Below are 24,181 nucleotides of genomic sequence, written 5' to 3' on the forward strand. Positions count from 1 at the left end.
AGGAAGACCCTCCAAATTGCAGAGGCTGACAGAGAGCAGAGGAGCAGGAATCCTCTCTACCTTACATCTCCCTTCAGGAAAGAGACACTCTGGTGCCTGCCTTTTTTTTTTTTCCTTTCCTCCCCCTCCTTTTTTTGTCTCATTCTGTCACTCTCTGGTTCTTTTACAATAGCAACAACAATGATCTTGTCTAAATGATTTCACAGGCTATTATTCAGGCACTCAACTTTTAACATTTCAATTTTGTCATTTTGTTGCTACACAAAAGGTGCACTTCTCCAGTATAATGTTCTGAGAATTATGTCAATGAGCAGTAATGGCTTTTAACATTAACTTGATCATTAACAACTACATTATCTGTGGCATAATCAGCACCTCAGTCTATTGTGTCATATTACTGTACAGATTTTGGAAATGAAGGCCCAGTCTAAGCAAAAGTTCCCTGCATTAAGATGCGATTTTTCTTTTAACTGAAATGCTTTTAAAACACTTAATAATTTTTTGTGAATACTTTAAAATTGGGGTTTTGTCAGTTTGTTTTACATCTGGAAATGGGGGATATTTTTTAAAAAATTATTTTAAGAGCATCCAGGTTGGGATTTGAAGTAGGTCAACTAGGCAAGTCTATCTAAACCAGCACAAGCTGCAGACCAATTCCAGAAAGAGTATCTACTTGGAAAGTTGCTCATATCCAAAGCCTGCTCCATTTTTACATCAGTTTTACTCAATCTGTTCCATAAATTTACCAACAGAAGCTCTGCAGATGTTAATGCTTTTATATTGCTAGACAGAGGGTTGCCAGTTTTAATTTGCCCTTGCTAAGGAGTCAGAGGTAACTCAAGAGTTTCTAGTTCATTTTCCTTGTTTCCTAAATAAAATTGCCCTATGATTCACCTCCACACATCCTTCTTGTTTGTTAACAAATTCCACTTCCTTTTGTTCATAAATTCATGTTCTTGGGCACAACCTTGCCTGGGAGGGAAGGATCAGCATCCCTAACTCCTCTTACATACTAAGGACCAGTGGTTTAACTGTCAGGAAAGCCTTTATCACTCCAGATGGAATAAATCTATTGATTTTAATTGAGCCGTGCTGATTTGCTCCGACCAAGCACCTGCCCAACTCCCTGCATTTCTCCAGAATCTCCCATTAGGATCTCAGACACGATGGTTGTGACCTCTCATAAATCAGGATGTGGCATGGCAACCCCCCCATGCCTGACTCTTACATTCCCCCCTTCTTCCCAGACAGGAAAACAGCAAAGCCATGGGTAGGGAAGTGACCACCAAAAGGTCACAGGCAAGGCAGGGGCCAATCCAGGATCCAAAGTGAGTTCTCCTGGCTCTCACTTTACCCACTGGACCGTGTCTGTCCATGTGTTAAAGATGAAGTGCCATGGATTCGTGGTCATTACGTGCTCTGCTGCTTACACACCTCATCAGCTTTTATGGCCCTGCCGGTCAGTGCTCCACCAGCCAATGGTTACGCCAATGCTCTGGTGTCCTGGGGATGTTTCCATGCTATGCGTGTTTACCAAAGGCAAATAAAAGGGAAGGCGAATAGAAAAAAGGTGCTAAAACTTGAGGGAAGCTTCTAAAGCACCAATAGCCATGGAGGCTCTATGGAGTCACACACTAAGGGATGCTTTTTTAGGGTGAACAGGTGTTCCCACATGGAAAAGGGTCTCCTGAAGTGAGAACAATCATGCAGAAGGCTCCCAGAGTGGGCAGAGAGTTGCTGAGTGCCCACGATGCAGTAAAAAAAGCCCAAAGCAGCTGCACTCTGCTGTGATGGCAGAGGACCCTTTATCTGCCATTTTCCACTTGACGCGTCCTGATACACCCTAAATGCACAAACAATGGGAAGACCAGGTCACAGACGCTCCCAAAAGTGGGGAAACCTGCAGCTTTGAAGTGGATGGGTGTTTTGTGGCTGCATTACAGTCTAATGCAGCCAGGAGCTGAATAGCAATGAAAATAATCATTTAGCTCTATGTGTAAATAATTTCATTCTAGTAACAGTTACAATCGTAACAATAATGAAAACAATCACAGAGACTCAGAGAAGCATTAGAAAGATGCCACATTTAATTTACAGAGTTAGTTAAGCAAAGTCTTACATGAAAGAAATATTTTTAATATAGTAATTAGATATTTGTTGGAAAATTCTTGCCTTATTCTTCAACCAGTTTTACACTGTGGTTATTTTTAGATGTTACTGTGGTTCCCAGTGTTCATACACCTCTGGCTATGGGCTCAAAGATGTGCTTGGGCTGCTTCAGTGCTACAGAACCAGCAGCAATGCCACTGCTCACCAATGGGAGAGAGGGATGTGGACACACTGCTGTGTCCCCAGGGAGCAACAAGGAATTCAGGTTCAATTTTCAGGCTGAAAAAGTCTTCTTGAGAAACTGAAACCTCTGGGCATCTAGTGAGTGTGATCCAAGCAGAGCTCCTTGCGTTTTAGGACAATTTAAATGAAAAATTAAAACAAGATAAAATCTTTCTTGGAACTTTGTGAACAAGCATGAGTAGGCACAAAGTCAGCTTTAAAGAAGATGGAGGCACATGGGTGCCTGGACAGCTTTTCACAGTTGTGCCACTGGGATGTGGTTACACATCTCCACTTGGGAGAAGGCTCAGGTAGATTAAATTTAAGGCCACATGCCTTAGGTATTTCACCTTTAAAAGTGCATTCACTCCAGAAATAAAGCCTTTGTTTTGCACACTCACAATGCCATGTATTTCTCGATAATTTTTTTCAGTAATTCCATTATCACAAATCACAGGACTGTCAAATACCCCAGGACTAGGAAATCACAGCCCAACAAGCAGCAGATGTCCTTTTGGAGGTTTTAAATAACATTCATTCATTTTTCAAATCCCACAACACGAACTACCTACAACTTATCCACAGCAAAACCCAACACAAAGCCTGTAAAACGCACCACCCTACCTTATTCACTGCTTCATCTAATTTTAGTCCAGGGACTATCTCAAGAAATGAGAAGGAAAACCTAAGAGGTTTCACACAAGCTGTTTGTGTTTAAGGACAGAAGTATAAGCTTGAATGCAACATAATTATGATGTCATTGAACACAGCAAAAGCTGCAGGGACACACTGTGTTTTCATCACAGCACTACTACTGCAGGCACATTTGAAACACTACAGCATCTTCAGACTATAATTATAACTGTTGTTTCTGTGGTTTCAAAGATAATAGAACTTGTTCATAACATTTACACAATGCCAATGTGCTGCATGCAAAATACAGACCCAGCGTCACAGGCAAAATATTCCCACCAAGATACCTGCAGACCAGCAGGTTATGATTTAGTGTCATTGTCAGCAGGAAATAAAAATGCAACACTAGATACAATGCCCAAATCCTTCCACCTAAGATAAACCAAATTAGACTTGCCTGGTTAATGGAAGGACAGATTCAGCTATTGAGAAACAGCCAATTCAAAGGCCATCGTGGCTTGCATGTCCTCAGCAGCATTCCCCAACAGAGAAACATCATGGAAGATGAAAAAAATTCCAGCGGCAAAGACAACTGACAGTGGTGGGGGGAAGTGGAGGAGAAAAAAACAATTTACCAGTGCCCAAACTCCCCACCCTCCTCCCAGCCCATCTGAGGTGTTAGTGGTGTGGTGCCTCCTCACCCCAGCACAGGGAGCTCACAGCTGTGCCTCCCCCCAGGTGTTGCAGATGGGGTTTCCAGGAGGTCCTTCCAGTCAGGAATCACCTACAGCTGCTGTACAGAAAAGGAGAGAGTGGATCTCACACAGTTAATGGATAAGTTCGCTCATCTTCACCACCTTGCTGTTCAGCTTCGCCCACAGAGGTGCAAAGAGAGGCAGATGTGGCATTTGGCAAGCTGTCAGGGCACATCTTTCTTTTTAAAAGTAAGGTGCATTTCCGTGGCTTCTCTCAGCCCAGTCCTTCTGTCTGTAACAGCTCTGCTGTCAGCACTGAGGATGCCCTTTTCAAACATGGGCAAGGAAGAGCTGGGGGATATAGGGGGAAAAGAGCCATTTTCTCCAAGAGCAACCCAAAATGGAGATCTGCACTTTCCACCTCACTCTTTTGCTGAGAGCTGCCCTCAATCCTTGCAGACAATTCCTCATGGAGGTGTTCTTTCACCAGACACCAGACAGGCCAAATTCACCTCCCTGGACTTACCAGCCATGGGTGCAGCCATCCTGCCACATGGAGGGTCTCATGCTGCACCCGTAATATGACACAGGGTCCAGATGCCACCACCCTGACATCAATCATAGGCACAACGCATAAACTTTCAGTTTTACCAGCGGTGTCATTTTTATTGTTTCATCCATCACACTGCACTCCTCACTCCGCAGGCAGTCTCTCCCTCTAAGTATTTCGTGGAGTTGTGGAGCCTGAGGACAGAATTGAAGCTTTGGAAGTATCATAAAGGTTATTCCCATTGACACCCACCACAATCTTATTGTCTCTCTAGCTAAATAGTAAGGGTCACTTGGAAAGTTAATGGTGATGCTGCTACCAAGAGTCTTGTGATGCCTGCACTTCCTGTCAGAAAAACACTCAAAGTGAATCTGAAATCAAAGTAGACAAAGCTAAAGTTCTGCTTATGAATGTCCCACCCAGCCATGGCAGTGTTGTCTCCTTTGATTTCAAATTCACTTTGAAACTCTCCAAACAGGAGGCACAGCTCTACCTTGGGAGCAGAAGATGCAAAGTGGGAACTCCACCCTTTTACTTCTCACGTAGCTGGTGCTAACAGGCTTAACAAAAACCATAATAAGCCCCTAATGCCAATTCCAAAAGAGAATTATCTACTCACATTATCCTTTGGTGCTTGTGCTTGCCGGCATGGGCATACAGGGTTTTTTATTATTCCAGAAACCACCGAGCGCAAACGGAGCAGCTCGTTCCAGCTGAACCGGGACTTTCTGCATGAGATTTTGGAAAGTAGTTTCCTTCTTGGAGCTGAGATAGGATTTTTCTGGCTTAAGCAAAGTGGGAAATTGTCCACAGTCTTTAACTTCCACTCCTAGCATATTTTCACTCAGTAATTTGCAAGCAAAACAGTCCAAAAAATGCTTGGTCAGAGCAACAAGTTTTTATAGCCACTTTATTTGAAAGAGCAGAATATTTTTGGTAATGTAGTTGGAATGACAGTTCCCTAATTTTTCAATACAACATTTTCTGCTTTTTCACACATTTATACCTTTGGATCTAGAGACAAAATTGAGTAGCAACTGCACCATGAGTGGTTTGTATCCACAGTCAGAGGGAACAACCTTCCTCTCTCCAGAGCATGGGGGAAACAATAGACTCACTGGAATGATAAGAGAGGACATTTTTCATGGGGACTCAAGCTCCCAGAGCAAGCCAATTCCTGCCTTCACAGTGCTACTTCTTTCCTGATGACACTTAGCTGGGAGCTGGGAAGGGCAAAGCTGGCAGACTGGAAGATTGCCTAATGTGCTGTGACTGACATGTAATCGAATATTCAACCACTGGTCCTCATGTCGGTGGTAAAGTGAATATGACACCCTTCAGCTTAGTTGTGATCACGCCTCGTTCTTCTGCAAACAGTTCCATAAAGGTGCAGCCTGGCTCCTTGATGAGGCGGATGTGTGAGATGGGAGAGCAGTCACGGAGGTCACCTGCTGCTGGGAACGTGCCGAGGACCTGCCAGGGACTGACCTTTAAATGCCAACCGCATCCCCGCCGCGCCCCCGCGCCTCGCGCCGAGGTGGGACCGCCACACGCTTTGTTTTCACAGCCACCATCGTGCTCGATGACCTGGACAAGCCACCTGTTCAACATCAGAGGGGTCTTTATCTCTCAGAACCTTTTTGGTTCTGTCTGTGCCAAGGAAAAAAAAAAAAAAAAAAAAACCAGACACGCACACACTTAAAAAGAAAAGAAAAAAAAGAACATTTGGGGGTGAGAAACCCCAAGGGAAGGAACTCAGATGTTCGGGTCAGGCCTTAGAAAAGGTATCAATTCTTCTTTCCACTTAGCACAGCCTGCTGCCTGCCCAGGCTCTTTGTCTCTGCCCTCTTCCCAGTACAGAAAGCATTTCCCTTTTAAATGACATCTGAGCGCTGACATGCTGGAGGCACCCATCCTGCATCATCTCTGGCAGATGGTGCAGCTGGCCACGATTTTCGGGATTGCTTAAATAAAACCACAGTGCCATATCAAGAAATGTAGAGAAAACGCTCAACAGTGCTTAAGATGTTTAAACATCACAAACTGTCTAAGACTTCAGCTCGCTGCACTGCGCATTTTTGGTGATGTAACTGTTCTTATTGATGGCAACAGTGAAATCTCCATCATGACTCACTTCTTTTTCTTTCTGGAAGGCAGAGGCAAATCCTAGGATATTCCTGCTCTGACCCAATATTAGATTCTTTCACCTTGCTACGCTAGGAAGAAGTTTGGACAGCTGTAACAACACAAGTCAAATGCTTGAGGTTTTTGGAGAAGGGAGCTCCACTGCTGCCAGCATCAGATCTGGGATGCCCTGACACCATCAGACAAGAAGCTGACCCACTCCCACAGCCCACAGAGCCAGAAGCACCTCTGCATGGCTTTCAGACATCCAAGCAGCTTTAGTGTAAGCAGCAATGCTCAAGCCATAATAAATGCTGTTTTTCCTTTTCCCCTATGGTTTCGCTTGCCTTGAGCTAATTAGCCTGATGGCCATTTCCCTGCCCCCCAGAGATACCACGTTTAGTGGTATATGTATTTTGGGAAAAAAGCCTTTTAAGTGAAAATTGTCATTGTTGTATCCAGGAGTCATGTAGTTCTTTTTATCTCTACAATAAGTCTTCATCTTTTCTGCTAGTGATTAAAAAGGTGGGATACTGGAAAATAGTAATGTTAGGAAATTTTTAGTCATAACTAAATGAAATCTGGTGTTGTGAAAGTGAAAAAAGAGATTCCAACTTAGCAGGGCTCCTTCAAAAGTTTAAGCCCTGGTAGATCCCAAAATATGTGAGATAAGCTTGCATCATTTGTGAAGTTACCACAAGAGAGCCATTACCTCTAGGGGTCAAAGTAATCCTCTCCCATTTGCACTGCAGTAAAGCTACTGAATCCAGTGATACCCGTGAATCTGCCTAAAATGTTCTGCCTTCCCCAACAAGAGAGGCTCTTGGGACGCCACTAACATTCCTGAAACAAATGAAGGGGGCTTGGTTTCTTTCTCCAAACCCTCCTCAGCTTTATCTTGCCTCAGAAAAGAATGCCTGTCATGGCAAAGCGGAGCAGCTTGCAAAGATACTCAGAAAGTTCAACATGAAGCCAATCCCTGAGAAGCTGAGATGAATTCCTGTGTAGCTGCAGGCAGGTATTTATTTACTGTGCATATCGACTGGCAAACCTCGAGAAATTTCAGAACACCTGGGGGCATCACCCCAGCATCCTCCTCACAGTGTCTTCGATCACAGTTCCCAAACTAGCTGGGAAGGCAGCAGGGAAAGGGCAGGGAGAGCACTCCAGAGCTCCTCTCACATCTCTCCATGAGGGCAGAGCCGTGAGCAGGGGCAGCTGGCCGCCCACCACGGGGAGCAGCACGCGGCTCCACCGCACGCAGGCACCTCCGGCCGCAGATGTCGGCTTTTACTGCTCAGGTCTCCCATATCACTGGGCCACCTGTACAGCACACTTAGCATACAGCAGTTATTCTCTTGCTGTTTGTGCTGAAATAATCTTGGCAGGAAGAGGCAGTTAAACCCAGGCATAATTTTTTACACCGTGTGTAATGCAAAAATCACCTCTTTGGACAAGTAATACACTCTCATTGCCTTCTTGGTAGGTAGAATATGGTATTTCTTGTCCCATCAGAAATTGGCCAGAATTGGTATTTAATATCTGAATGTCTCCATTCCAGGCCCAAATTGCAATTCCTGAAAAAAAGGAAGGGAACTTTTACAAACTGTGGATTTTAGATGTGGGATACTGTTGGCCCTTTCTCAAATGCCAAGATGGTGAAATGCAGCCCCTTCACAGAGTTAGGTTTGAATGGAGGCCTCAGATTCAAACACAGATCCAGGATTTGAATGTGGCTTTTGGATTTAATCCCATTCCCAGCCATATCCATTTGATGTAGCAGAACAGGCTATCACACTGGTTGAAAAAGCACTTGGAGCATCTATTGCCTTTTATTTTCAAGTGAATTTCAAATTTTCTTTGCTCAAACTTACAGAGAGGTGACACGACTGAATGTTAGAAGAACATCATTTGCTGCTGCTGCCGCTGCTGTTGAGGATATACAGTAGGTTTTTTCCCTCTGTTTGCTTTAAAAATTAGGTTGCTAATGATAATGTTCCTCTCATAGATGATCTTGTACTTTTTAATGATACCCATAGTTTTCCTCCACATAAATGACTAAATCCTCACAGAAATCTCTGTCTTGATTAGCACTCCTGCTAGTAAAATTTCACATACTAAATCAGTACCAGCTGTAGCAAGAAAGAATGAAAAAGGCAAGTGTAAATGTTCCATATGCCCTACCAAATTGGCATCTGTGTCAGTAACCCTGTGTTTTTTTAAACAATTGTATACATACATTCTCAGAAGTGTTTTGCTCACAGGATTCTGCAAGCAAAATTTCCTCTGTTGGTACATCACTGAAATGTCACATCTAAAAAAACCCCAGCAAGGAGCTTCGCTGCCTCTCCTCCCTACACCCAACCCCAGCGCGCAATTCGATGAGTTACCCTGAGTTTGCCACACCTTTGTTTTGTCGCCTGCTCCCCGTAACCTGACTCTGGGACACTCCTGCAGAGCTGCTCCACATTTAGCACTCAGTTATTAGCAGCACCACCGAAAGCCAAAGCTGCTACGGCACTGTCATTATTTCCAAGCTGAATTCAGGAATAAGGACTCGGGTTCCAGCTCGGCTGCTGGGGAATGCTGCTCCGATGAGCCAGCAGCTCGTCTTTCGCGTGACTCATGAGTGATGATGATGCAGGAGGGAGCTCGTCCCGGGGACAGCCCAGAGCTCTGACCCAGAATGGGCAGTGACTCAGCTCCATCCTGCAAAATCACGGTTTGGGTGCAGGGTAGGCGATAGCTGCTGCCTCTTGGACGGGCCTGACACTTGTGAACTGGCTGAGCAGCACCTGCTCCATTGCTCGCTGTGCAGCAGGAAAAAGCCTGGAATACAATACAATGAATATCAGCACAATACAGCTGCAAAATAACCAACTATGACCTCAGCAAAAACATTTTCAAGTCAACTTATGCCTATCTCACCACTGGAATTCAATCAGTATGGCAGAATGGACTTCCAGTATTAAATAAACACCAACTAGGGCTCCAAATGGGTAGCAAATGCCTCAGCCTCCTGTGGAAAGGTGATATGGAGCCAGACTGTCCGCTGGTGTAAGCCAACCTCACTTCACTGGGCTTGGGTGGAGTTGTGCTGATCAACACCAGCTGACTGCCTGATCCACTGCAAACACCAAAGCCAGCCATCATCTTTCCCATTACATTCTTTTGTATGGGATGATACAAAGTAAACAGGAAAAATTAAGTAGTTAAAGGCATTGATAGGATGCTTCTGAGAATAATATAATATTTATTGCATTTCCAAAAGTCAGAAAGACCCTCTTTCCTCAGACTCTTGGCCATGACAAAGTGGTGACACTTGTTCTGATTTTTTTCCGGCGCAATGTGGAGTGTATATTTGCACATCATGTCATGCCTGTCCATGGTAATCAGAAGCCATTATTTCCAAAAGCTCAAAATTCCCTCCTGGACTCTGGTATGCCAAGTTTTACTTCACAGTCATTTCTTTTCTTTCCTTTTTTTTTTTTTTTTCATGGTTGATTTATAATTGCTGCAAACAGAAGTTTATAATGGAAATGCTGACAAAACCATAACTACAGTGTCACGTTAACACTACCATTGCTGCCTCTTTGTCAGACTTTCCTTTAACCCAATGAGCCAAGACTTGGATCAAGTAGCAACAAAAGCCCAGAACACACAGGGCATAGGAGACAGAGTGGAGAAGTGGAGACAAAACTCCTGGAATAAAATCCTTGCCTCAGTGAAATCAAAGGGATTTTATCCTTGGTGTCTAGTCTCACTTCTGCCAGACACATGCTGCACGATTTGGACAAATTTATCCTCTGCAAAATGGACAGGAAAATATCTTCTGCACTTACCTTACAAGTGTTGTAGCATGATTAGCAAATTATGCTCGTAAAGGAAGCAGGGGAAGGCTGAGGATAAATATAAACACTACCTACATGTTTACAAAAAAAAAATAGGCAAATATTATTCTAGGAATCCTCTATGCATGGAAGGTGGTGGGATTTTTACTGCTCTGCCTGCATGTATTTACACAGAGACATCAATATAACATTTCCCTGCAACACCCTCATTATTTGGGTCTTCTCTCATGTTTGTGATTTCCAAATTTATTCCTGGCTTAGGTCTCATTCCTGACATTTTTATGTAGGTTTTTTTATGCAATAATATACATACATTAGATGGTGTTGAAACCATCAACCCGAATTACTATTTTTAGCACAGTGCAGAGGATGGGACAGAGACATAAGTGACAATTAAAGAGAATATATTCAGAGCTGTCATCAGCAAATATTTTTTTTTCTCTTGCCAGGAATCCTGGGTGCGTAGAAGGGCCTCCTAGGCGAAGTTTTTAAGGCAAAACATTCGGGTCATTACAAAAAAACCCCAAACAAACCCACAAGTAAGTGACATCACCAGGAGGCTGGTCTGCTCTAAGGTTCCCAATCGTCGACTTTGCAAGAAAACTCTTCTTGCTCCCTCAAACTGCTGATCTGCCTCTCTGCTTCTGTACTACCCATGCACAGTGCCTGCAGATGTATATAATTTACAGAGCTTTCCTCATCAAGGGGATTAGGCAGCCCTCTTTCAATATGTATAAGAAGTACAAACACACACTTACCCACTATGTTTTACGCCTGCCTGCAACAAACAGCTGAACAGATTGTGATGAAATTCAGACATTGACAATCTGACAAAAAACTTCTTTTTTCCCTTAAAATCTGGCTTCCAGAAGTTTTGCAAATCTAAATATTTTATTTGAATACCGCAAGGGCCCCAATCTTATGGAAAGCCTACGAAGCAAACATGGAGATACGTGTAGTTAAGGAGGGGGGAAAAAAAAATAGCACAGACACATACACAAAACACATCTATTTGGTGCAACTTGCCAATTTTCACAATGGCTCGGGTGCGTTTTCTCTGCCTGGCTCCTGAGACTGTAACTAGACTCCTCTAATAAGCACTTTTTGCCCACCAGAGTGTCAGCGGTGCTTTAACAGTAGTTTCAGTGTCAAATTGCCCTTTCCTCAGCAGGGATTGTTAAGCCTTTCTGTATAATACTTCCAAGACTCTCACGAGCTGGAGTTGGGAGATATAATATTTTCTTTGAAGTTTGCATTTCACAACACACTGGGATGCAAACAAGCTCCAGTTTCTCAGTAGTCAAACAATTCTGGCACACAGGGACTAGGACTAAATATTGTACCAAATTTTCTAATTACTTCTTTGTGATATTTACTACACGATGTTAGGTGAAAGCAGATCCTAATCAATATAAACCCCCTTGTCTAAACAGGACATCTGGGCTTTGAAATATTCTGTTTGTTGTCTAGAAATTACCCTGTAGCAAGCCACTGTAATGATATAATATCTTAGTCATGGAAAACTTTGGAGTATTTCTGATAAACTTATCATAAACAGATGAGTGCTTTCTCTCTTTCAGTATTAAGGTGATGTAAAAAGTGAAGATAAAAGTCAGCTGTATGCATAAAATCATAGAGGCTTTTGCCAACAAAATGCTGTGTTTACAAGTTTAAAAGATCCAAAGTCTGAAAAGGCAAAAAATTAGGATTCTTAAAGTAACACTAACTCAGCCACATGGCACATCCTGGCAAGCACATTTAGCAAAATAAACATTAGCATATTCATATACACATTTCTAGAGCAACGTATTTTTAATGTGGCCAAACTAATTCAACAATGGGAATCTCAACTTTTCTCATTTTAAGGCCAGAATCTCAGCTGGCAGAGACATATTATTTCAACAAACCGACATCACCGACAGCAGCGAAGCAGCAGAGCCGCCTCCTTCCGAGCAGGCAAGTGCCAGAGTCTGCTGCACTTAGGATGACAAGTCTCTCTTTCTGACTTCATTATCAATATTCATACAACAAGACAGACAGATGTGACTAAGAATCAGCTCCTCAGACAGAATCCTGAGCCTTCCACCACAAAAGCATTCACGAGAGTCACTTTTCCGCCTGTGTTTTGTCACGTAAGGGAATCAGGAGGAATCCAGCCCCCCTGGCAGAAGGATTTCACAGCACAAGACAGGGGCAGTTGTAACTCTTTGGCCCTGAATTTTGGATGCCACTGATTTTCACTGATTCTCTTGGCTTTATCTGACAATTCCTTGATTTGTTCTTCTGACAGCAACAAACGGCACTGGAGGGGAGCACCTCCCCGCTCATCACAGACATGTCAGCGCAGGATCCATTCCCACACCCAAGCCTTCCCACAGAGAAAGTTTTGTGTGCCGAGGACATTCTCTGCGGATAACGAGGCAGATCCGGGCTCCCAGAGCAGCTGCCTTTGCAAAGCTGGCTTATCCCATCACCCCCGAGTTGCCCTTGGTGGAGAGGATCTCTGGATGGCGCTGGGCCAGCTGCACCAGGCCTTCTGCCATCCCAACCTCCCAGCACATCCATCACACCAGGGCTCCACAGCCTGGGATAAGGGGATCTAAAAATGACACAAAGCCCCCTTTGCCCCACCTTAGTATGACCTATGCTAAATCCAGATTGGCTGGGGCTGAGGATCAAGGCCCTTAGACACTCTTAACTTAATGCTCCAGGTAGGAATGTAACTCCCCCCCATCAGCCCCTGTTTATTTTTATTTTTCGAGTGCTCAAGGTCCTGCTCAGGACTACAGCCCCGCTGAGTGGCACGCTCCGTAAATATGGAAAAACCACAAAATTCTCAGTTTAAAGAAAGGTTACATGAAGAGAAGGCAGCAAGAGGCAATTGCATGCAAGTTGTTTGTATATACTATGTGTACATAGTTTGTTGTTTGATATTTTTTTGCCAAGGATCTTGAACCTCACCCAGCTGGACTTGGAGGCATCCGGAGCAAGTTGGTTAATTGCTAACAGCCTTCATAGAGACACACAGGGAATTAATCCTCAGATCACCTCTTTTCCCCTTTGCAAGTCACAAAAAAAAGAAAGAAAAAAAGAAAAAAAAAAAAAGAAAAATCAGATCTGTAGCTGTCCGTTCTATTTCCAACAGTAAATGTTACCATTTCAGAGTTAGATATGGGAGAAAAAAAATAAAACTGGAAAGCACTTCACACCTTTGAGCTCTGTAGCCTGTTAACAAACCGGAGAGATATTGGCAAAGAGGTTCAAAAGTTAGTAGGGGCGACAGACAGAAGAACAGACAGTGCAATTGCTTCATTTCCATAAGTGCTCATGCCAAAAAAAAAAGTCAGATCTGATTAATAATTAAAAAACAAACAAACAAAAACCCCCATTATTTTGAGAATCAAGAATAAGCCTGACTGGAAAGTTCAGAAAGCCCTGGACATATGAAAACAAAAGGTTATAGGGCAAATCCGACTTTGAGGGTTTTTTAAGCTCTTGCACATGAGTTGCATGGCTCCCATCCCAGAGGGACACCCAGTCTCCCCTGGGACCCTCAGCCAGGAGCACCCAGGCCACAGGGTGGGAATGGCCCCCCAAGAGCCCTGGGCCATGCTCCCAGAGACACCCCCAAGCTCTGAAGATCTAAAGATCCCCTGAATAATCCTATTCAGGGACAAGAATTATAACCATGAAGGGCAAAAATTGAGGGAAATGGGATCCTTCCTCAGGCCCCTGGCAGACACGGAGAGGACAATGGGGAAATAAGAGCTAGCACAAAAGTTTCCTCGAGTACGTCTTCAGCCACTGCGGTTTCAGATGAGAATTTCCAGAGGCAGGAACTAAAAGAATATTGTGATTTTCTTTGGGGGATTAATCACTTAGCCGCTTGTTACCTTTTGTTAGAGGCATGACACCCCATAACCTTGCTGCACAAGGCACCAGATGTCCATTTAAATGTCAGTTTTGAACGAAAAATGTTTGTTTTCCCATTTGAGTGCACAAGTTATTTTCTTTCTGCTAAAACCCCCATGAATTTTAAGGCGAGCAGACACCAAAACGTGCTAGAAACGATACAGACGGGTGCTGAGTTCTCTGGGTGAAAATAAATAAATAAATAAAGGCAGTTCTTCCTCCTGCTTGCATTTGCTGGGGACACGTATCCCCTTACAAATAAAAAAAGTATTAAGAACATGTTATGAAAAATAACAAAGAATAGCAGAGAAATCTAAAAGTGAGTGGCACTTCAGATGGAGTTTAGCAAATTAAGTCATTGACCTGAAGAGGAGATTAATACCAAACAAGGTGCCCCTTCTTCTGAAGTAATGAATATTCTTCAAACAGCAAGGGAGCACTGACTGCTGTTTGATGCTGATGACATTGAAAATTTAGGAGAACAGAAATTCCATCATTTTTCATTTGTATGCAAATGTGCCTGTTCCAGAAATTAACCCCTGAACCCCATGTCAGTTTTCATCTGGAGGAATTCTCTTCGCTCGCATCACACAGCGCAGCCTTGCTGCTATCCTGGGGTCACTGGGGCTTCCCCACACACAACAACACAAAACCCTAAAACAAAACAACCAACCAAAAAAAAAAAAAGCTCCCAAAAAAAAAAAACAAAAAAGGGAAGAAAGTAGGGTGGGGGAAATTGGCCAAATCATGCCAGGCTTTGTTTCCCCCCATTAATGGGGTATAAAGGAGCAATAGAAGCCAAGCCTGTTGTAAAATGCACATCTCTAATGCCTGGCTCTGGGTCCTGGCATCATTGTCATGCAAAAGGCAGCTCTACCTCTTTAGGCAGAGCAGCACCCACTAATCACTTCCACTGGTGTTAAGGTGAACCTTGGGCCAATATACAACCCGTATTACTCTTCCTTTCAGCTCGGGCTTCCACTGTTAAAAAGTTCCTTTGTCACTTAGCACCTTAGACAAATGCGACTATCTGCATCTGAAGGGGAAAGAGATGATGGAGGTTTTTTAATTGATGTGGATTTAATTATGCTAATTTAGACAGCTGTAAAGCCTTTTCAGTAGAGCTGCATAATGGGACCAGCAAATACAGGTGTCCTTCACTGCAGGCGCTTAATGTTTAACCTCAGTCGTTTTGTAAGGAAGGGAAAATGCAAAGTAATGGTTAACCAGCAGAAAGCTCTATTTCTTGAGGACCTAAAGAGGACTCTTCACTTTGATTCTCCCTGCAATCCCATTGAGGGCCGCAGAAATCCGCACACGCTGAGCAGAGCACAAATACTTTTCATTGCAGTGATGAAGATGAGGCTGAGGCAGAAACAAGAGGGTTCCGGTCTGCCACAGACTTCAGTATCCCGCACATCCTGTCCTTTGCTTAATTTAGGCCATCTCTGAATAAATGCATCATTTAAGACAGCCCTTTCTTGTCCTCTTTTTTAGTCTTTTGTATCTGACCACCTACAGCACCAGCAACGATTAAAAACAGTAAGCAAGGTATTTTCTTCTTGATGTCTTATCCAGACCCCTCTGAGGCTGCTATGCCTCCACCTTTCCCAATATTCCTTATCCCACACCCTACATTCTTTCTCTAGGCTGGGGCTAACACCTCCAGGGACCATTTGGAGATTAATTTCCCAGGTTTGGCTGGGAGTTTGGCCAGTTTGGCTCCCCAGGGTTGTCATGCACCATGGAACATCAGCGCTACGGCCAAGGAAGAGCATAAATCCTTGGCCAAAGATGAGGAAGAGACCATTGAGCTTTTTTAATATAGAATAAATCACAGCCCAGATGTGCCTGTGGGTGTTGGAACCAGATGATCTCTAAGGTCCCTTCCAACCCAAACCTTTTTATGATTTTATGATTCTGTGATTCTTTGACTGCCAGAGGCAGCCTCAGTGATCAGGTATCATGTGTCCCCTTGAGGCTCTCCTGTTCAGTAGCACTGTCTTATTTGTATGACCACTACTTTTCTTTTTATTATTATTTTTAATAGAAATTGTTATTTATTAAGCACTTATTAGAGTAGGAAAGAAACCTTTGGAATACAAGTTCTGGTAGACTTCACAGAAGCAATTTCAGGTGTTACTGGCTGATTTACACGTCAGTCATTGTTGGCACAGCAAGCAGAGTCTGCTCAGGAAGGTGGACTTTGGGCTGTGCTTTCCCCCCAGAACATCTCTTTTTCAAAGGAGTGCTGCCAGACCAGTAAATATGCTGGAAATATGTATTACACCATCAGATGGAGTTGAGAAGGCAGGAGACAGAAGATTAAATCCAGGAATACAAAACTACCCACAGCTACATCTTCTTTAGATCTCCTGAGGCTAAAGAGACACAGAAGTGCTCTCCCAGCACAAGATGCACAGCGTAGTCCCACTGGGAGCTGCTCTGCCTGTCTGTCTGTCTCCATCACGGTGGCACCTGGGCACTGCACCCTCTCTAATCATTGCTAAAGTACAGTAGAAATAGGTTTTTATCCCATTTTACATTGCACTTCTATGACTTGCCCAAGGTCACTGAGAGCAGAGACAGAATTTCAGATTTTTACTTTTTTTCCCATTGTTTGGTGTCCCATTGCAACCCGCTCTTTCCTCACCTTTGGCATTTCATGCCCTGTCTGCATTTCACCTTCTCAGCTCCAGGCCCTGACTATGGCAATCCTCTCCATTTTGGCAAGAATTCCTCTTCTGGGAAATGCTAACAACGGCCACGGAGGGGTTAGCAAAGTCCTGTACTTCAACCAAATTTCCCAGCCTCTAAGTCTGCAAATTCTGCTGCCTGGATAGAAATAATTTTCCCCAAACGCTAAGTCCCCTCATCCCCTCAGCTCCTCCTTGGGAACACCAAGTGCAGAGTGCTCCACATGTATGATATTCATATGTATACATTACGTAAGAGCTCGAGGGTGACAGCCTCAGCCATCCTTCCCTTCACCTCCTCCTGTGGTCCAAAGCTGGACTCAGCACCTCTGGGCTGGGCTCTCACGGCAGCTTGAAGGGCCAAACACCAGTTAATCTGGAAGATATCCTTCCCAACAACCACTCCTGGCTTCCTGGCCCACTTGCCCCGAATCCTCCTCTGTTGTTCTGGCAGCTGGGACACCGGGGCTGGGCTGAGCTTTCCTCTTGGCTGCCCTGAGTCCTTTGCTGCCATTTTCCTTGACTCACCCTTGTTATGGTGAATGGTCTCCGTTACATTTTCAAATAACCTGATATCCACACGAAAGGCTTTGGGGTAGGCTTTATTTCAAGTGTTATCCATTCTTATATTTGCCCGGTGCACAAATGTAAGAATTGGTCCTAGAGCCAACCAAATCCTGGTGCTTAGCCCAGCAGCAGATCGAATTTCTTCTGCATACCCAGGATGAAAATGAACAGGCTCTCTACCAGGGACAGCAAAGATACAACATACCAATGTGAGCACTCTGTTCTGTATTTTAACAGATTTTAGGAATTTGTGGGAATTCTCTTTAACACTTGGGAGGAAAAGATCTGAAGAAATGCTCTAACAAAAAAATATACAAATGGGTGCTTTGATAACTATAAAGTTGCTTTCTTGGATCGAGAGCCCACATTAGGAACCAAATAAAATATTTAAAGGCAAAAATCCTGCAAAGTTTCCTCCCACAAAAGGGAAAATATGGTCTATGCTATACCAGACCTTCCTTTTGCAAAATCTGTTTAGGAGTTGCCATGAAACAAGCAGGATCCAACAAAGAGCTTGACAATTTCTGTTAAAGTTGCATTTATACATATTTCTAGGAATAGTTGGTTTGATTTTTCTTTAAAACCAAGAGTCAGGTTGCATTTCAGACCACATATAAATATAATTTTTCTCTCACATAATACTTTTGTATCTGGTGTAATTCCATTTACTGCAGTGGTGTTACCTTTCAGTTACCCTAATGGGAACATGAGCAGAATTACACTGATAAAAAAAGCTGATCACAGAAAGAAACACAGAAAGAAAAAACACAGGAATAAATACTTCCTCTGACTTATTTAATATATTTGTTTGTCCAAATTATAGCAAAGATATTTATTTCAACGAATATTGTTTGATCAGCAAGAGTAAACACTGATATGTCTTAAACTCCAACACGCAGTTTTTACAATTCATCAAACAACACCTAAGATTGTTTAGCTGGTCAACTAAAAGAAACAACAAAAGGTTCCAGGTCATATAATTATACCCTTCTGTTTCCCAACTTTCTTAGAAATCTCTGCCTAAAAATAATCCCAGCATCCGGATGCCTTGCAGAATTGGCTTATTTTAAAACATATAAAAACTCTTATTGCAGCCTTAGCCATTTTAAGGTCTGGGTGCTGACACAGTAACAGTGCTTAGCACTACTATATACCGCTTTCCATCTCCAAAGCACTTTACAAACATTAGCTAATTAATCCTCACAACACCCCTGTGAGGTATGTAGGTAAGTATTGTCATCCAATTAGGTAAGTATTAAGCACTGTTATCCCACCAGATAAGTATTAAGGTCTCCCATTTTACTGGGGATCCTGAGGACAACAGGTTAAGTTGCTTACCAAAGGTCACAGAGGGAGCTGGTAGAACAAAACTTGGGATGCTTTGGTTTCTTGGGGGCTATTCAGGCATCCGGGGCTGCTTCCTCCACAAAGGCATCCCTCACCATCCACATGGAAATTAGGGTTTTCTATACCCCTCCAAGACACAGAGTGATGGGTACAGCATGGTGGAAAAGATGTGCTGGAGGAACACAGCTTCTCCCTCTTTGGGGTGGGCAAGGATGATGTAGTTCAGCGAAGTTGTCAGGAAGTTTTTAAGAATAAGGGTTTTGGATCAGGGCATCATCCTATGGGCACACACAGACATCCATCCAAAAGTACCGCCGGGCCTTGCCAATCAAAAGCTCCTTCTTCACCTCTCAATTTGCCTTTCTTTCCCACTATTCTATAAAGATGGACTCATACTAAAGCCTCACATCCGTGCCACAAAGATATAAACCTTTCCATTGTGGTTTGCATCTTCTGAACATAAAAAGAAGTCCAATTTGAAGCCCCAGCTCAGAGGCTTCCAGGTTTGTCAGGGAGGCTTGAATCCCCAAAAACACTTGGTGGGACAAATCCCTTTTCAGAGGATCTAGAGAACAGGACCAGCCCAGCATGCTTTGGGTTTAATCAAGTCTTAACAGATGTCAAGCTGGTGAAATAACATCATCTGTCCCCCAGAGACAATGCCAGCGTTCACATCTGCTTCCAATTTCACTTCACTGCTGGAGAAAAAGTGAAAGCTCCTACTGTAACTCCACTTGGAGCTGCAGCTGAAAGTAAAACGAGTCATGAACAAAAGTCTAAATTGGACTTGGTGATATTGGACGTATTTTCCAACCTAAATGATTCTGTGATTCCCTCACTGACTTGGAGCCTGATGGGTTTTGTGAAGTCATTGAACTCCAGACCAGTGTGAGAAGGCCCCAGAAGAGGAAAACCCACCCTGAGTGAGCCTGCAGAAGGTGCAATCCCAGGCAGAGCACATTTCAGGGTCTGCCCAAGGACCCATCACTTGTGATGGACAGTCAGGACTACCCTCTGCTTAGCAATTTGGCACTTGACTCATGGCAATGTCATCCAGCTTTTCTTCTGGATACAAGGGACCAGCACAGAGATGCTTCAACTCAAGCTGGAGCTGAGGCAAATCCCAAGTGTTAAAAAAAAAAACAAAAAACAAAAAAAACCCAAAAAGCCCCAAAAAAACAAAAAAAACCAAAAAAACCAAAAACAAAACAAAAAAAAAAACCCAAAAAAACCCAAAAAAAACAGAACAAAACAAAAAAAAAAACAAAAAAAAAAACCAAGAAAAAAAAAAAGACCTTGACTAGATTTCAACTGTGCTGATTTATGTTTTCAAGTGGAAGGCGGTTTTAGCTGAAGTAAACTACACAGTTTTCAGAACATTCAAAATTCATGGCAGTTTGATCCCACAGGACGTCAAACAAACACAAATGATTTGCCAGGAGTCCTTACAAACTGAAATAACCAAACCATGCACGGTTCCAGCAAAAGTCTTGAACCAGTTCTAAGGCAGGGAAAAATAAGGATTAAAATGGAGAATTTTTATTTTATTCATCTACACAAAAAACATCTCCAGTGCAATGCACATCCAGATCAACTGCACACATAGAAGGAGCACAAATACATAACGTCTTGAAACTCAAAACTCCTCCAACCCACAAACCAATGTGAAATAGACAAATGAAAATAAGAGTCATGAAAACATAAGGTACATTTAGAATCTCTTGCACTCTGTGGAGTGGTTTTATTTTAACATAGGGCTGAAATAGAAAAAGGAATTAATCTGAGAAAGCTAACCCAAAATGCAGGTAACAGACATATCATGTGTGGTACAGTCATGAGAAAGAAAACAGACAACCAAAACTGTGACAAGAATGTGCTTAGTTCTATTCTTTCAAGCTTGGTCTGCCAGCATTTTTTTCCTTTTTTGTTGTGTTTTTTTTCTTTTTTTTTTTTTTTTTCCTGTGTACTGGTCACCAGTGCCTGCCAAAAGACTTTTCATGGATTTCTGCAATTCCATTTCCCTCCAAATGGAGGAAATTATGTTTCTCCACAACCACACGACCCAGCTGTAGGTTTTACACCACGATTTGTAGCTGTAAACTAACACAGTGACACGCCACCCCCCTGCCTAAACAACCAAGACCAAGCCAGTTGCAAAATTTCAGTGTGGGTTATGCAAAATGAAAGGATTAAAAAATGAAAAGAGCATTCACTTCATGTTGCTCCTTTAAAACATTATCACATAGCTCCTTTTTTTTTTTCCCTAACCTGACCTTTTTTTTCCCAACGGTTTATCTATAACTTAATATAACTAATTCTTTTGAAATAATGTTCACAGTTAGCATAATTGGTGTTATATAGTTCTAATGTACATTACAGAATATTCTGTCACTAGACACTAAATTGAAATTTTAAAGAAAATGATAGAAATAGCTGTAAGGGAAAAAGTACCCTTTTAAATCTAATTTGCTATGCACCACAGTAGGGTAATGGATGCAATGAAAGTTCCTTTATTGAGTTCCCATGTCCAAAAGGTATTTAGGTAGCAAAGGATGTTAAGCAGACCCCCTGTGCTCCTCCTTTAAGTAAAGATAGCAGGAAATAAGGTATATAGGTTTGTGTCCTCCTGATTTTTATTTCCTCAGGAGTACAACTTATGCAAAGGGCACCTTAGGCTACTTGGAGGATCACAAAGGGTGCCCTCGACCCCCTCGCTGTCTGCATGAATAGAAGCATCTAAAGGATGGCTGAAGCCATACAGCGAGTTAAATCCTTCAGGTGGGTCTTTTCAAATTCCAATAGTGAGGAGTTACTGGAGAATTGGTAAGGATTTCACTAGGCCCCAGCAGGTTTGAGATCAAAAGCCCTGGTTAAATAAAAGCCTGTTGGGAAATCTTAAAACCTCTTTGTAATGTAACTTTAAAAAGTTAATACAAAGAGCCCTTAGACTGAAGCCTGTAACAGCATGAACAAAGAGTATATCAAAACTGATTCCATTAAGGGAAGGCAGACAAATAAATTCATTTAATTTAAAGAGAAATCAGATATATTACTCTGCTAAAAACTAAAAAGCATATCAGGAAATAAAAGCCAAACAGATTTTGCAATACACATGCACATAGAGCTGTGAATAATAGCGATAGATATATATAAAATCTATTTATAAATATCTCTCAGAACAGAGAACAGAACATTATACACACACATATATGTTTAAGTATCAATTTATCCAATATGTGCATGTGTGTGTGTGTGTATAATTCTAATATATACATATTTTTATCATTTATGAGGCCTCACGCTGGGTTCTCAAATCTGCAGTTAGATACATCTATATAAGTATCCAGAAAAACACAGCTGAAAGAGCCCCTACATTCAAACTGACACAAGACATTTTTCAACCCAATTAATTAAAAAAGATGGGTGCTCATCAGTCAGCTGGCACGGGATTTTTCTCCATCATCTTGCCAAAGTGTCACAGTGTTAGTTGCGCAGCATGTTGGAAACAGAAAATCTGGGACTGGGATTTCGATATCATTTATTAGCTGACCTCTTTCTGAGCAGCTCTTACACTTTTAACTCATTGGGAGTCCTGCACCGGAGCCAGGAGGGCAGGGAAGGGAAGATGGAGAATGCCATGGAACCATTTATGTTGGGAAAGCCCTGTCGGATCATCCTCTCGGCGAGATGCTCGGAGATCTCGTGTTGGACACCCACACTGGGCAGCATTTGCTCAAAGCAAGCTGTGTTCTGAGCATCCTATGAGCAGGAGAGGACTGTGTCCCTGGGGGACATGGCTGGGGGTCCCTCACTTCACCCAGGGTGGGATCATTTGGGTGCTGGATGCTCTGGACCCATGGGAGGAAAGGTCCCCTTGTCCCACAGCTCACTGTCCTCACATTCACTGAGAATTTTGCTACCTCTACCCTCCAGGAAAGGAAAGGAGGGGATGAATTTTGCTGGCCTGTGAAGCTTTTTGTTATTATTACCAGAGGGGAGATGTGGTCATCTCCTTAGCTAGGAAGCACATTTCACTGTTTGAAAAATAATATTTCTCTCACAACTCCAGGGTTGCGCTGGTACAACTGAGGTGGATGCGTGGTACAACTGAGGGTGAATGCCTCCAAAAAGTAATGTTCTGTGGGATTTTTTTAAATTTTCTTTTATAAAAAACCTTTCCTTTTATAGAAATATGTAAAAAATACTTTAAAAAACACCTTTATAACTAAATTCTGACATTTTAGTTCAGCAGCATTCATTTAGGTTGCATATAATGAGGGAATGGGACCCACCCTCATCCTCTAAACCCGTGAAACACTGCCCTTACAGCAGAAACAAATCATTCTGTCCCTCTACACATTAATAACATTTTTCTGGAGATAAGAAATCAGCAACATGTTTCACATATGGTGCCTTTCATCCCAGCAAGCAGCAATGGTTTCACAACCTACACTACTGGCAATTATTTTATTTTATTTTATTTTATTTTATTTTATTTTATTTTATTTTATTTTATTTTATTTTATTTTATTTTATTTTATTTTGTTTAAACCCTTAAAATGCACATCAAATCAAGGCCTCTTAACTATAGGTATGGCTATCATTTTAGCAATGGCATTCCTGGTGATTTTGCGTGAATTCCACCAAATGAGTGCAGGGACACTATTTATCAACAGACCATTGCTCGGTGCACCAAATCACTGTGGTGGCTGCCAAAGAACTGCTCTTTGCATTAAAAGCCACAGAAAAAATGGCAAAATGAAGGATTTCAGATGGAGATAAGACCGCAAGAAAAACCCAGGTGAAAGATATTGGTGCTCGGAAACCTCGGTCTCAGTGCTGTGACTCACATTCTTGCCCTAGCAACAAGTATCTAATAATCACAGGAGATAACTGTCACTTTTGACCCTTTGCTGGAGAGAAAATCTCTCTGAAAACACCGTATCTAATAATATCAAAGGTTGTGGTGGCTTCTGCATGGCTGGCAATTTTTAGACCAGTAGAGGATGAGGTTTTCTGGTTCAAACAGGAATTAATTGCGGGAAGTCATATGGCTTGTGTTATACACGTGATACCAGATGATCCAAATAGTCCTTTCTTGGCCTTATAATCTACAAATAACCTTGTGGAGGTACTGCTCTCCTGTGGATTAGTGGCAAACCAATGCTCCTCTTGCTTGGATGAGTTTTCTGATCTAAATACCACCCAGACCTGCGTGGCCTACAGGATTTGACTGGATCACGGTCTCAGACGGAGCCGTTGCCAATTAATGCCAGACATGAGATAAACCAGGGTAGGACACGCTCCACTTCAGGTGCTGTGTGATCCTGGAGTGTCATTAGCAAGCCAGCTCTGGAGCAAAACAATTTTGCTATAAAGACACTTATAAATATTGTTTTACCCTTGCTATCTTTGTATTACCTTGCACCATAAGGCCCAGGTTGTCAGACACTGTGGGGCTCTTTGGCTCTAAAT

General features: G+C 42.6%; 1 protein-coding gene across 2 annotated transcripts in view; it reads right to left on the reverse strand.

Annotated features, from left to right (window-relative positions):
• Positions 1 to 5,111: 5,111 nt before the first annotated feature.
• Positions 5,112 to 24,181, reverse strand: part of GTDC1 (glycosyltransferase like domain containing 1) — a 198,734-nt gene continuing 179,664 nt past the window's right edge. The window contains exon 12 of one of the 2 annotated variants that reach the window (XM_041407329.1): positions 5,112 to 5,859. In XM_041407329.1, the coding sequence (XP_041263263.1) occupies positions 5,839 to 5,859 (21 nt within the window). In that variant the 3' untranslated portion in view covers positions 5,112 to 5,838. Of the gene's footprint in view, positions 5,860 to 11,086; positions 11,115 to 24,181 lie in introns of those variants that run through there. The other variant, XM_041407357.1, reaches the window with a different exon arrangement.

This window comes from Onychostruthus taczanowskii, unplaced genomic scaffold (genome assembly GCF_017590055.1).
Source record: "Onychostruthus taczanowskii isolate IOZ18803 unplaced genomic scaffold, ASM1759005v1 scaffold10, whole genome shotgun sequence".
Taxonomy (NCBI): Eukaryota; Metazoa; Chordata; class Aves; order Passeriformes; family Passeridae; genus Onychostruthus; species Onychostruthus taczanowskii.